The sequence below is a fragment of the Protomyctophum bolini genome (genome assembly GCF_963924005.1).
Source record: "Protomyctophum bolini genome assembly, chromosome: 1".
In the NCBI taxonomy this organism is placed as follows: domain Eukaryota; kingdom Metazoa; phylum Chordata; class Actinopteri; order Myctophiformes; family Myctophidae; genus Protomyctophum; species Protomyctophum bolini.
In genome coordinates this window covers 9792512-9807774 of record NC_137862.1, presented here as the reverse complement: position 1 = coordinate 9807774, position 15263 = coordinate 9792512, and the positions used below count along the sequence as shown (strand labels likewise).

At 43.9% G+C, this 15263-nt stretch overlaps 1 protein-coding gene across 1 annotated transcript in view; it reads left to right on the top strand.

The window, feature by feature from the left end:
- The first annotated feature begins 457 nt into the window (after positions 1–457).
- LOC308315182 (mothers against decapentaplegic homolog 6-like) overlaps positions 458–15263 on the top strand; it is a 20973-nt gene continuing 6167 nt past the window's right edge. Inside the window, exons 1-3 of the mRNA XM_080763022.1 lie at positions 458–1649; positions 3018–3071; positions 4218–4295. Of these exons, the coding sequence (XP_080619148.1) occupies positions 905–1649; positions 3018–3071; positions 4218–4295 (877 nt within the window). The 5' untranslated portion in view covers positions 458–904. The remainder of the gene's footprint in view (positions 1650–3017; positions 3072–4217; positions 4296–15263) is intronic.

The following is a 15263-nucleotide window of genomic DNA, read 5'->3' as shown; positions in this document are numbered from 1 at the left end:
AGTAGGGGGAAAGGAGGATGTTGCGTCTTTAAGAGTTAAGAAACTTGAAACCATGTTTGCGCAACAATCACTGCGGCTCACAGCCCAGCCGCCAAAGTGTCTAGACTGGCACATGATGGCGGGAATCAACCAATGGCTCCAGAGCTTTCCTCGGGGGCCCCGTGTGTGTATGGGAGAGTGTGCATCCGAAAAGGAATGGCAGGGGAGTGGAGAGTCGAGTAATTCCAGCTCTCTTTAAAACAACTTCTCAGCACGGAATAGGAACTGCAGTTTATTGGCACTCGTGTATAACCCAGCCCATACGTGTGTCTATCACACTTTTATTATTATCGGATTGCAAATGGATTTTGGTCCACGCAAGTAGAAGAAAACATTGGAATTTGAATGTAGCAAGGATTATTTCGGGGTGAAGCAACTCCGCTCCGTTGTGCCATGGTGGATTTTAAGGATCAAGGCTGCTGCAAGTAAGAGGACAAAGAAGGGAAACTTTTGGATATGCGATTGTCATCCGCTGTGTTTCTAGTTTCTTAGTTAGTAGACTACTTTATGCAGTTCAGGCATGCATCGCGTGTGGGGTCTCCTTAGATTTGGGGGTTCCATAGTTTTGTGAGAGAGCTGGCAACAGTTGTAGCGTCATTGAGTTTGCTACAGCAGGTCACTAAGTGGCCGCTTGCAGTTTTCGGGGTGAATAACCGTCAATCGTTGTTTAATGCAACAAATTAGCAAATATTACCTTCTAATGCTGCGGGTTGGTCATAAATCCATGACCTCCGGCTGCGCATTCTGTGCGCGCCGTATACAAACCCTTCATCTGGCGCGGTGAGTCTAAATCGATGAGGACTCTTCGCAGACCGGGACTGGACCAATAGGCCCTACGACACACTCAAAACTGTCAAGTTGTCGTATGTTCAGGTCTAAACGTTCGGGTCTTGTACGGCGACTCTGGAGAAGCCGTTTGGTCACATATAGAGAAGGGAGAGATGGGAGCAAACGGAGCGAGGAGGGTCGGGACGGCTCGTGTGGCATTAGTAACCCAGAAGATGTTCCCCAGGCAGAGCGCAGGTCGGTGACCCAAGCGGACCCGTCCGTGGGGAGTTCTGGTGGAGTGTGTGCTGGTGGAAACGTTGCGGGCGGCGGCGAGCAGCAGGATGACCCGGGGGCCATGTGTGCACCCGAGCATCGAGGCTCTCGCCAGGGACAGGAGAGTGACAGTGGGACGGTGACGTGTTGTTTGTTTAGGGAATGGGACCTCAGGCCGAGGAAAGGCGCAACAAACAGTCCAAAGTGTCCCACGGCACGCAGGCTCGACGCGAAGTCCCAGGGGGTCGAGCAGGAACTCAAGAACGCTACTTATGCGCTTTTAAAAAGACTCAAGGAGAGAGCACTCGATGCCTTGCTCAAGGCCGTGGAGTCCAAGGGAGGGATCCCCGGTGAATGTGTCCTGGTGCCGCAGACGGAGCTGCGACTTAACGGCGGCGCTCGTCCTCCCATTTCTCCCCAACATCTCCTCTGTAAACTGTACCGCTGGACCGACCTGCAGCACACGGCCCAGCTGAAGGCACTGTGTCACTGTCACAGCTTCGGCGCAGTGGACACTAGTCCCACGGTGTGCTGCAACCCCTATCACTACAGCCGTGTATGTGGGCCAGGTAAGAAGAACACGAAAACACACATAACTTCATTCATGTCCCAATTGGAACATTATTGAATTGGAACATTGGCCTTTTATTTATTTAGGTCTAGCCATTTTATTTATTTGTTTTTTGTTTACTATTTATTTATTTGGGGGTAGGGTGGGGTGGGGTGGGGTCTCCAACTATAGGTAATTAAGTCTCACCTTTAGGCCTGGGAGGCTGGGACGGATGTATAGCGACTGTAGGCCTACAGTAGACACCAAATCACTGAACCATACAGCATTATAAATAAATAAACAGCTGTGAAAACGCACAATTTATCCCCCCCTCCCCCCCTTACATTTATTTCTGGTTTAGAGACTTGGCTCAATGAATCTTGCCCGGTCGCCCCCCCCCCCCCCCCCCCCACACACACCCACCGCACATGCACGCAGTGCCATTTGTATGTTAAACATCAGAATAATGAAAACGTTTATTTTAGAGGTGTTTAATTGTTGGTTTTGATAACAACGAACTTGTGTTGGTAGGCTAGTTGTTGGTGTATTGTACAGCCCCAGCCCCCAACACACGTTTTTCCCGTCTCGCACAGTCACGCACACACACGTTATTTTTTATAGTAGGCTATATAGGCCTAAAGCCTAATAAGTCTAACAATCTTACTAATGTGTTGACTTGACACAGTCGTCATCTATAACTATAACACTATTCTCCCAGAATGTAAATGTGTTGAGAGTAGCGTGCTGCGCAGAACTTCCACATTATCCCTTGAAGATCGTTCTCAAGTTGCACTTAGCCTCTTATTCTTTGACAGGAGGTCCTCCTCTTGTTATTTAGGTGAAGGAGTGCCGATAATATACAGTTTGCATACGGCTGGCGCCAGACTGACTAGCTGGGTATCTCACTGACTGAGTACTCCGGCAATTACTGCCTCTGCTCTTAAAGAGGCCGCAGCCAAAAGACTTCTCTGGGGTAGTTCTAGTGGGGGGAACTGTCTCTCACTTCTTTCTGTGATTCAGTTTTTCCCCCCACGTATTTAGTGTGTGTGTGTGTGTGTGTGTGTGTGTGTGTGTGTGTGTGTGGGGGGGGTGTGTGGTTGCCTGCATAACATTATGTTGTTTGTACCTATGTGTTAGTGTGGGGGGGGGGACTTTGTTAAAACTAAAGAAAGGTTTGGTCCACACAGCCTGAGGAAATAAGCCTCCCTCAAAACCATTTGAGTTGGATTGTTTTATGTCCTAAGTTCCTAACCAATCAAGATTAACTTTGTTCTGAAGTTATTTGTCAAATTATATGATTATAACGTTCACATTCCTATAAGTTCAGTGCTCTTGTACACAATACTATAGCCTCATATTTACATCTCACACAATCTTGTATTTTCAGAATCACCTCCTCCTCCATACTCTCTGTCCCCTTCAGATGAACACAAGCCACTGGGTGAGTGTGAGACAACAATGGATGCCACATAGCGAGCCAGTAAATGGCACTGAGGGTGTGACCAAACTATCTAATCTAAGATTTGTGACAAAGATGGATTTAAACAGCTGCTCGCGTGCTCAAGGTTCATGTCAGAGACATCAAAAGACTTGTTGTCAGTGCACATCACCTTTGTGATGATCCCTACGTCCATTGTAAAATCCTTAATGTTCCAATCCATTTGTGTGAGGCCCCTCCTTTCCCCCCCCCCCGGGGTTCGGTTCTTTATTCCACTGAAAATGAATTGGTTCAGAACCCTAAAAGTTGGTTCGGAAACTTGAATCTAGAACGGAACCAGTTCTATAATCAGGGACTTGCAGAGAGTGTTACAGAGGCAGGGGCTGAAATTGAGTAAGAGGGCAAAAATATCAGATCTACAAGCTTGAGAGGTTGTAGTAGATCAGCTATTTTTGGGGCGCAACCCAGCACCCTTTATCTACTGGAGATGCTGTGTATGACAATATCGAAACAAATTTGTTTAACGCAAAAATGGTGCATTCCAAGTTCAAAAGACTTCGGAAAAAAGCAATTCTCCTGAATGCTGCCTTCCGGTATGGCATGGAAAGGAGAGGAGGGCATTTGCATTTCTTTCACCATAATAGTAAATGCTGCATTCGTGGTCTGGAAAGGGCAGTTGTTTTACAGACGTGTAAAAGGGCAGGGGCTGAAGCCCCCTTTGATGTCTATGTGTGCACGTCCCTATCTGGAACCAAAGTTTCTATCGGTGGAAAACGGGCCTCAGCGTATAAATGAACACTGGGGATTTGACTGTGTAGAGTGCAAGGTCCATTTGGTAACATTACACTCTCCAGTTAACCACTTTCAACCTGGCGTCCCTGTTTTGGGGCATGGCACAAAAAAAAAACATTTCAAAAGTAGCGAAAATAGCAGATCTTCAAGCTCAAAAAGCACCACAATGTGATGCGTCGCCAGCTTGTAAGGTCGACTATGTTTGTCTTATGACTTATCTTATGTGTAAAATAGAGCACAAGTTAGATCAACACTTTTACCATGTAGACTGTACCATGTAGAGTGCATCTGGGCAGTCTGACTGATCCATTGCATGATGATCTGGCTTGACTTGTATGTGTTCTCTAAACTTTTCAGACCCAACTCTGTCTTACACTGAAACGGTGGCCCCCCACTACTCTAACTCGCCTCAGATCATGCCAAGAGACTACACAGGTACGTGTCTCTTACATTTTCATTGTACCGTGGCTTTTACATTATTGGCCATGAACTTTCAATATTATTGCACACATTGCACATACAGGCCACAATTATGATAATCTGCCACTTAAAGCTTCTATTGTCAGAATTAAACCGTATGGGACATGTGTGTGAGAGAGAGTGTGTGTGTGTGTGTGTGTGTGTGTGTGCGTGCGGAGGGAGGGTGTCTCTTGTCTCTCCCTATCACAGCAATGTAGTCTTTTTCTCTTTCTGTCTTTTTCTGCATGGCAGAATATTTCCCTGGGATGAAAGTGCAATAAGATCCCTGTATGTGTTCCATTGACTCTGCTGTAGCCTGCCCATCCCCCCCTTTTCCCTCTTTCTTCCCTTAAATCCCTCCATTCCGCAATTTGAGCAGTGGAAAGAGGCTGGTATTTTGGGGGGCGGGGAAGTCAAGCAGCTCTGATGAGGAAGAAGTGTACTGTTTATGTGCGTGTGAGTGAGTGCGCGCGCACCTGTGTGTGTGTGTGTGTGTGTGTGCGTGCGTGTGCGTGTGTGTACGCTTGTGCATGTGTGTGCACATGCACACGTGGCAGTCCGCACATTTGTGTGTTTGTGTGTCTGTGGTTGGGGGGGGGGGGGGGGGTAGGTGTAGTTGGACAGGAAACAGACCCCTCTGAATGATGAAACCGGAGCCTTATTTGTTTACATGTTGGAGGGGGCTTGTAGTGTAGTGAGTTTGTAGGCCTCGTTGATCAACCCCTCTGCCCCCTTCCTCACTCATATTTTATAGTTACATCTTATATATGACTGTACAAGAGTACAATTCTTTGTTTCTGGTTCCTCAATGTTGTAGCAGAACAGTAACAAAGCAATAATAAAGAATGGAACAGGCATTTTTAAGGTCTACTCTATAGGCACTAGGCCATGGGTTTTCAACAGGTGGTCCGTGGACCACTGGTGGTCCGTGGAGGTATTGCATGTGATCCCTGACCATGCATTTAGTAATGTAGGATTTGTTTTAAATGTTCTTTCCACTAGTTGAGAAACCGTGAACTGGTGACCTGTGATGAGTCCATCCATGTTGTCATTTACTGACAAGTTGGAGTTCAAGAAATTCAACAGAAAAAGGGAGTTAGAATCTCAAGAAGGGGGAAGTGTCTGGTTGAGTCATTATTATTAGGACATTTTACCAGTAGTAGTCAACGGTTGAGAAACAGTGGGATGCATACACATGGGATGCATAGCAAGTGTTAACTTACAAAAGCACTAATCTTAGCCCATATTCCCAGTTCCCCACCCAACACAATAGTGGTCCCCAGTCAGGGTGGTGGTCCCTGGTTCACAATCAGTTGAAAACCCCTGCACTAGGCAGTCCCTCATTGTGTTAGGTGATGTGCCAAGAACTTCAGACACATTTTGGTGGCTGTCTGTTGGTTGATATTTTCTTGTATTTAGAAACTTCTTTTCACTTTGTCTCATTTTAACACACGCACCCCCATTTTGACCTCCACCCACATCGAAACCTGATCCACGTCATGGCATCAATATAACGCCCAGAATTCGAACCCCGGTCTCCCTCGTGGAAAGCCAACATCTTAAACACTAAGTCGAAGGGATATCCCTATGACTCAGGGGAGATATTAGACTTTTAGGGCCACCAGGCTGAGGTTGACAGAGTAGCTTGTATTGGTATATTTGCCATCAAGAGTAAAGTCTAGTGACCCTGCAGGTACTTTAGGGAGAGTGTAGTTCCATTCATTCTCTGACATAAATTTCACAAATCTGTGTGAGTGAGTGAGTCTGTCTGTGTTTCCAGAGAACTGCCTTACCAATCGAACTCGGCGTGTATATCTCCTGAGTTTGCAGACGTGCCGAGTAGTGTGAAGTTATTTTCATCTTCCAATCTGACCAATGTGCCACCAGAACCGCTTGGTCTGGAACCACGGACAGCCCATTTGCCAATGGGCATAAAACGGACACAGGCAGACAGACAAACATACAGTATAGATACAATGGGCTGTATTTTGCGTGTCTTAAATACCAGGTCTTATTACTTAACTTAAGACCTGGAGGCGTGATCAATGCTCTTTGGTCACTCAGAATAGCCAAATGGCATTGATCACGCCTCCAGGTCTTAAGTGAAGTAATAAGACCTGGTACTTAAGACACGCAAAATACAGCCCAATGCCTTTTGGGATCATGCATTCCCAACAGGCATAATTGCTCCCAACGGGCATCTGCCTAGTTATCTATATTCACATAGTGGCAATTCTTTGCTCTTACTTCATAATTGGCCCTGACCGAGTATTAAGAGCAAAATGGCCGCTGTGTGAATATGGTCGATTGTGGAATTAGATGTTTACTCACAAGTGTGTGCGTATGTTGTGTGTGTGGTCTCTTCTTCCCATGCCCCCATAGCAGAACACTGGAGCAGGGAGGTGGATCTTTAGCCAAGGAGTGCATGTGAACTGGAAAGACAGTTGGCTCAATAGGGGTGGCCATGCAGGGAACTTGCAAGCAGCTCTTCCTAGTTGTAGTTTGTGTTGTGAATGGGCCATGACCTCCGTTTCTGTTTACAGCAGGAAGAATAATTGCAGAAGTGGGAAATATAAGACAGAACTCACAATAATTAGCTAAATAATCTAAATCAAAACCTCATATTGTAAGAAGTTGCATCTTTTAAAAAAAATATTGAAATAAATCTTTTATGTGCAAGAGATACGTTTATATATGCCTTGGATCTTTTTTTTATGTATTTAAATGTATTTCTTTTTTAAAGTACAGCCAAAAGCATAGCTTTTTGAATGAGCTGCAGCAGGGTGTGGTGAGGTCTATACATACCTTTGCCCTGGCCTCTTTTATCATTCTATCAGTTAACATTCCCCTTGAAGCCACAGCAGAAGGCTCTCCTTTGAAAATGGAAATGTCAACTTGAATCTTATAGGAGCCCTATAGCTAAGTCGGCTATCCCTCTGTACTTCCAACTAAACATGCCACTGCATTGCTTATTGTTAAGCTCTTCCACAACATTGTGCATACAAGTCCCTCTCTCTCTTTCTTTCTCTCTCTCTCTCTCTCTCTCTCTCTCTCTCTCTCTCTCTCTCTCTCTTTCTTTCTCTCTCTCTCTCTCTGTGTGTGTGTGTGTGTGTGTGTGTGTGTGTGTGTGTGTGTGTGTGTGTGTGTGTGTGTGTGTGTGTGTGTGTGTGTGTGTGTGTGTGTGTGTGTGTGTGTGAGAGAGAGAGAGAGAGAAAGAAAAAGCGTGTCTTCAATGAGAGAGAGGGAGAGGAATTTCTGTCTGGCTCAGAGATAAGATCAGCTCAGAGAACTCATAGGGGTTCCACAAGGATAAAGACTCTCACACATGCACACACGCATACACAGACTCGCACACACACACACACACACACACACACACACACACACACACACACACACACACACACACACACACACACACACACACACACAGAAAGCACACAATGTTGAATTTTAAGTAATAAGTATGTTCTGTCAAACATAACTTGTATTATTCTTTTCTGAATAATATACATGCATTGTGAAGAATGCTGGCCATCCACACTGCTTTAATGGTCTCCATATTTAATTATTCTCCTTCCTGACGGTTTTAATGCCTGAACCATATGCAAACACAAGAGGCAGATCATTGTGGGTCCTGTTGTCATGTGGACAGTTGCAATTGTCCCATAGCACGTTCAAATTCAAATGTGTGAACAATTGAACTAATCACAGGGTGCGAGAGAAATATTTCACATACCATTTGAGAACCTTTTGTGTGTGTGTGTGTGTGTGTGTGTGTGTGTGTGGGGGGGGGGGGGGGGGTGGCTCTTTCTGACCAAATACAGTAGGTGTGTTTTCGTCAAACCGTAAAAAAAAGAAAAGCGCATTTCCCCCTTTTCCAGAGATATGAAATAAGTTCATGAAATTAGCAGTAGGTGGTGCTATTTTACCAGTCAAGAGAGACGCATATTATTTGACACGTATTTTACTTTTTAATGTTCTTTTAGACTTAAAAAATATTATACACATTGTCCTCTAGCTGTCCAGAGGCTGTCTTTCAAGCAGGCCTATTCATGGTTTGAATCGGGTCAGACTTGGTAGGCTATTCATTCACCGGTCTAATACAAATATTAAGCTACTGTATCGATAGTCCTGTGAATTCAATGTTTGCTGCTTTCTACTTCAAAACGTATTGACCAATGTTGCATCATTTGCACATTTCATTAAATATATAGACATGTGTTGACAGGGGCTGGTTTAGTTTCCAAGCAATATAGGATAGCCTACAACAGATGTAGGCTCAATCTGTGAATGCCTTGGATGCAATGATTGTCCGATGAATTTACATTGTGGACGTGTTGATGGCGCTTCTGTTCCGAGGTGTATTGGAGGGTGAGCCTTTGACTTGGAAATACATTCATTGGGATCTCTAGCAAGAGCCTGCAGACAGTGCAGAGGCTTCAATACATTCAAAACCGTGCTTCTAAGATTCTTGAATGAAAATGCATGTCCACCTCTCACCCACCCTGGCCACCCACCCTTCTCCACTGGCTCCCCATCGCATGTTTTTTCTCTTCTCCAAAAGTGAAATCATACGAGTTCAATGCTTTTCTAATTTGAAACCTATCCGGCAAGTGTTTTCTGTTTTTCGATAAAGCCACCACCTTCAAGCGCAAAAGTGTTTTTGCAAACAAAATATATATTTTGAGTATTGAGTTTCCAACTTTACATTCAGGAATTTAAGTGCAAAATGCCCTAAAAACACCTTGCTGGAAACGCACCTTGTGTAGCGAAACAGGAAATACAGAGAGACATGCAGCAAATGGTCCAGCCAGCCAGGAATCAAACCAGGGACTTGCTGTCAGGCATTAGAGCTTATATACATTATGCATATGTGGTATGCCCCCTAACTCTGGTATCGATTGCCTACAATGATTATATTTAAATCTGTATTGTTTTTCAATTAGGCTACTATTAGTCAACCTTCCCCATGTCACTAATGTCAAAAATGAAATAATACATCTTTACCGGTGCCACTCTGAAACACACTAAGGTATGTAAAGCTATTCTACGCTAGCCATCATTTTTAGTCTATATACTTTACAGGCCCGACATTAATGTGGCTGAAGTCCTGAAGTAAGACGAGCAGGCCACTCCCTCGCTGTCCTCAGTAATCATATTTTGGTGGCTTGTTTGTTTAAGTAGAGCAAGGTATCGGCCAAACATCCTGTCTCAGAGCCCTGTCTGCACTCGCTGCAGCCTTAACCCCATGAATTGGCCCTTTGACTGATGGGGGCACAGCCCAGGAATGTTGGGAAATTGGGAAGGTGAGGGAGAGTAGGGTCTGACTCTGAGCGTAAAATGGGTATAGGGGGTTGGGCTCTGGAGAGTGACAGCTTATACATGTTTGAACATACCACCGTGAAAACTTAAAAACATTTAGAGCAGAGAGCAGATGTACTTGAAGTTAAAAAAAATATATAATTGTAGTAGTAGTATAGTAGTATATTACTGATAGCCGTACCAGCATGACCACATCATCATACAGTTTTAGTTCTGGTGTTCAAAGAGGGCTTGAGTCAGGCAGAGTTAACGGCTCAAGTGCAGTCTCATTTACAGACGGACATGGTTGGATAAGGTTTTGTAAATGATCTACAGAGGCCGTAAGCATGCAGTCTTATGCCCGCAAGGTTAGCCTCTGGTTCATAGTTGGTCAAGCATTTATATTTAATGAGATATGTGCCATAAGAAGAACCTTAAAACCCAATTTGGGCGGGAACCCTTTGGTGTTAGCATTATGTCATGCTTTAGCTATTGAAAAATAGCAGATCTACAAGCTCATAGCGCGCCACCGAGCTTGTAGGTCTGCTATTTTTGAAAAATCGAAGAACGACTGACATAGAAACATGGCTTTTCAGAAAACTGTCATTTTCAAACAGACATTTTTATAATCTGATCTCAGGTCAGAATGGGTTTTAATGTGATGTGTAGTAGCAGTGAGTTCACCAAAAGACTGAAAAGAAAGTACAAAACAACCAATACAGAAGGAAACATCTACATTGTACTCCATCTAGTGAGAATCTATTTGTCTCTTGTGTGGACAGGGGCCTCTCAGTGACCTGAACCTCCAGCCTGTTCACTGGCACGCGTACAACACTTGCTCTTATGCCTGACTGAGACACATTAGACTATGGAATTCAACATCAAGTGCCGGGCCATTAACCATTTGCCATTTCCTCAAATATTTTCCACCACGGTTCTTTGTCACTGCAAATAGAGCATGCTGCTGCTACATTTCATTTCAAGCTGGCCTTACATAGCTCTAAATGTCTTAGAATTACCTAAATTGTTGCGTCTATCAAACCACCAATTGTCAGAGACATACAGGGTGTGTTATCATCTATTTATAGAGGTTCTTGGAACACTGAATAGTGCTTGTTTAAATAGTACTTTATGTGATTTTCTTTGGGGGACACTCAACTTGTGGTCTTTTAGTCAACCAAATCCATGAAACAACATGATAACCTCATTAGAACTTAGTCAAATGTTAGGAAACGTGCCTCAACTCCAAACAAATGTGCGGCAAGTAGGTTATTCAGAGGAAGCTCAATCTAAACCATGGCTATTTCAGATATAAATGGGTCTCTATAAATGTTTCCCCATGTTGCCACTTATTCAAATAAATTACAGCATCTCTATAAAAATCCCATTTTTTCTTTTTCTTTTTGTATGAATTCCATTTCTCAACCCCAGTTTTGTGAATCCATCAGTTCTTCTCCACAGAACTGAAAGCACTGAAACCCATAACTACATTTCCTTTCCCTGAAGCTCAAATAACTAGCTTCTTACAGTATGTGTTTTAGATTATGTTTAGATGTGTGGGTCAAACCTCTCTGTTGACATATTATCAAATTTAGTTTTCAAGTACAGTAAGGAGCAAAGTTGAAGTTCACTTGGCATTTTTAGTTTGGCTTCTTCTTTTTTAATGTTATCTCACCTACAGTCAGTGAAACCCATGTTGTACTGTATTTTAAAATTGAAGATAAAAGTTTGGGTGTTTCTCAAACTTTACAGTGTGAACTTGAGTATGAACTCTACTAACCAAGGAAACATGGAATACTTGAGACATGATGGTGATTTTATTAGGAATCCTCTCCTCCTTAGTCGTTCATTTTAATAAGAAAAAGTTCGTTATTCACTGTGCACCAATTCCTTCTTTGCCCTGTTGTTTTCATGATTTCCTTTTCATAGATCATTTTTTGTAGTCATTGTGTGAGTTTTCCCGTATTCCCGGCCTAAGTTGTTCCCTGGATCTCTCTCTCTCTCTCTCTCTCTCTCTCTCTCTCTCTCTCTCTCTCTCTCTCTCTCTCTCTCTCTCTCTCTCTCTCTCTCTCTCTTCAGTCCATGGATGTTGTCAGGCCATCACAATTTAAAATAAGGTTTAAATTACAGGACTGGCTGTGGCTTTCCGTTGTTCCCTCAGAGTTTTTGCCAGCTCGCAATTTGGCTCCTAATGGAATCCTGCCATGTTGCTGAACCTAAAGATTCTTTGCAGATGTCGACAGCCTCTGACTCTGTGAAACGTTGGAAACTGTCGCCTGTGCTGCTGTGTGCCTTGAATGCAATGCTTAAGTTGAGTTTGTTTTAGGGCAGCACCATTTGTCTGATTGTAGCCTAATTCCTATATGAGGATAATGAAAGAGATACAATATAGTTGGGCATAATGTGTGTGTGCATGTATGTGCTATGTTGTGTAGTGTAGTGTAGTGTAGTGTAGCGTGTGTGTGTGTGTGTGTGTGTGTGTGTGTGTGTGTGTGTGTGTGTGTGTGTGTGTGCGTGTGTGCGTGTGCGTGCGTGCATGCGTGTATCTTTACTTTTATGTGATGTTCAAATGGTAATTGGTATGAACTGAGAAACAGATGAAAGTGGAATACATGGTACAATTCAGTCAGTCATTCATTCAGTCATGCCGCATTTTGAGCATAATAACACTCAAATTAATTTAAAGGACCACTTCACCCATTCATATGAAGGGTCTTCACTAAATGCTCATTATAATATAGTACCATTTTTGTCTACTCGGTCTGGGGCTCAGACTCAGAGAAGGGTATACTTGCCTACCAGTGACATATATGCTGGCAGGTTTGGTGATTTCACACAAGTTTTATTTTGTATTATTGCAAGAATAATGGCTCGTATTATAGCATGCTAACTTTCCAGGAAGAGAGATCTTGATCAAAACACCCCTGATCGCAACACCCCTATTTCCCATGATTATTTGGTCTGTATATATTACACAGTACAGAGTGAGATTTTCATTGTTCATTATGTGGATTCCATTCTTAGATTATAGTTGAACTCCTGAAGGTCCTGTATTTACCAGTAAGTGTATACATACCATTTCCCCAAGTTTTCTGTAACATTAGATAATTAATACAAATGTAGATTTCAGTATAATGTCATTGTGTAACAAACGGGTCCTGGTCTATTTCCAAAGAGACGGCTATGATTGTCTTACATAAGGATCAATAAGGGAGCCATATAGTACCATGTGAAACCATATGATTGTCTTACACATGGAGCAAAGGGACCGTCTATTCGGGGGCATATAGTACCATGTGAAGGACTATTCGGGGGCCATATAGTACCATGTGAAGGACTATTCGGGGGCCATATAGTACCATGTGAAGGACTATTCGGGGGCCATATAGTACCATGTGAAGGACTATTCGGGGGCCATATAGTACCATGTGAATCATGGAGCAAAGGGACGGTCTATTCGGGGGCATATAGTACCATGTGAAAATAGAGACTTGTCAGTTTGACCCCTTTGGCTGACTGGCTGAGTGGGGGAGGAAGTGTTGAGGAAAAGGGCCTGTCCAGGAATGTGTTTCAGAGTGGAGGGGGCTTGGCTAGCTCTGCTTCTCTCTCTCTCTCTCTCTCTCTCTCTCTGTCTCTCTGTCTCTCTCTCTCTCAAGTTTTTTTTTCATCAAGAAGTAGAATATGTTTTACCGGAGATAAAGATATTTTCGACAAAATATGGCTTACATTTGAGCCCAGGGATCATTTTACGACGCACGCACGCACGCATGCGCACACACACATGCGCGCACACACGCACGTACAAGCCCAAAGCTGTGCATCTTGATGCACTGTGGAAACTGCTGTCCCACAGTGTTTGCCAGTGGGATTAATTTACCACCAGTACATGAATGACACCAATCACATCATCATGGGGGGCATTCAATTCTGGGGGGCACGGTGGCACAGTCGGTAGTGCTGTCGCCTCACAGCTAGAAGGTCCTGGGTTCGATTCCCACTGGGGGCGCGCCGTCTCCCCTGCGTCATCAGTGCCCAGGGTTTGGCGAAAGGGTCCTTCTGTGTGGAGTTTGCATGATCTCCCCGTGTCCCTTAGGGACAAAAAACATGCAGTAATCCTGGTCTCTAAACTACATCCCCCTGGACAGCCGGGGCGCATGAACTGGTCGGAATAGCGTGTTCCTTCCACACGCTTCCATGTCCGGCCGGGGAAACTCCTCCCCGTCAGGTGAAAAGAAGCAGCTTGGACTCCTCATGCATAGAAGGAAGCATGAGGTCAGTCCGCTGCCCCCCCAGGTTGGCAGAGAAAGTGTAGTTATTATTACATTATTATTAGATAATTGACACTGGGTGAAAAAATTGGTTGCAAAATCGTGGGATAAAAAAGAAGAAGAATGGAATTTGTTTTGTATCACTTTATTTAACCCATTACCTGAGCAGTGCACACAGTGAGTGGAGAGAGTGCTGTTTTGCTAAACAAACCAGTCATGTATCCCCCGTGAGTCACGGGCTGCAGTGACAACATTTGTATTAGCATGTTAGGTTAGCATGTTATTTAACATGCTAACCTTCATTATACCTTCACATTTCACCCATATGATTGGTGCTGAATTCTTGGAGGAAGCTTGTCTTACTGTTCGTGGGAACTCAGATGAAATTAAGTAAGCTAATTGAAATAACAACTGGGGACAGAATAAAGACAGGGAAAAGTGATTTACATATTTATATGATAAATTGATTTATTATGATAAATAGATAAAATGTTTAACTTCCTTATTATGCAGGACAAACCTGTCTTCCTTGTGCTGTATACGTTCCATAGCGCACTTTGATGTGACAGAAATGCAGGAAGTGGGTTGCTTTCTCACTTCCCGTTGAAGGAGATGGACCGTCCTAGGCTTTCTAGACTTGCCTTTGAGTACTTCTTCTTCTTAGGAATTTTCACAGGAGAGGACAGTACCTTTCCTGTGGTTTTGTTTAGGTATGTACTGTATAGGCCTGTTTGTATGACTGGGCGATATGATTGACTGGAGGCAGAGACTTGTCTCCCTGACTGTCTTCTTAAGTGAAAAGCCTAAATGAAGAGCTCTACTGATAAGATGCCTAATCACTCTCTGCACGGCATCAGAAGATACATAGCACAATGGAGAGAGACAGACAAGAGAAAACTGTTATGCGTACACGTATTGTGTGCAAGAACGTGTGTGTGTGTGTGTGTGTGTGTGTGTGTGCGCGAGCGAGCGAGCGACTGTGCGTGCATGTGTGCGTGTGTAGCCCACTCCCGTAACATCCTGAGTGGTCATTTAACCTGCATAAGGGTCCAAGAGTTAAATGAACCATCAGGATTGTACTGTGTGTGTGTATTGCGACTGCGCATGCACATATTTGCGTGTGTTCGTTGGCGCAGGAAGGCCCCCGTTTGTATGCTACTGTAAAGTCCATGTCTGGCTGATAACACAGCCCTCTGATGGCAGAGATAGTCCAGACGCCAGCCTAAATGTGGCTTGCTGGATTGAAGTTGCTCTGTAATGATAGTTGTCTCAAACAACACAGAGCCTACCATTCGCAGCCAGGGAGGGGTGGTTTTTTTTGTTGCTTTTCCCCTTATTCTTACAGTGTTTTTTTCTTTTCGCTTCGGGGACT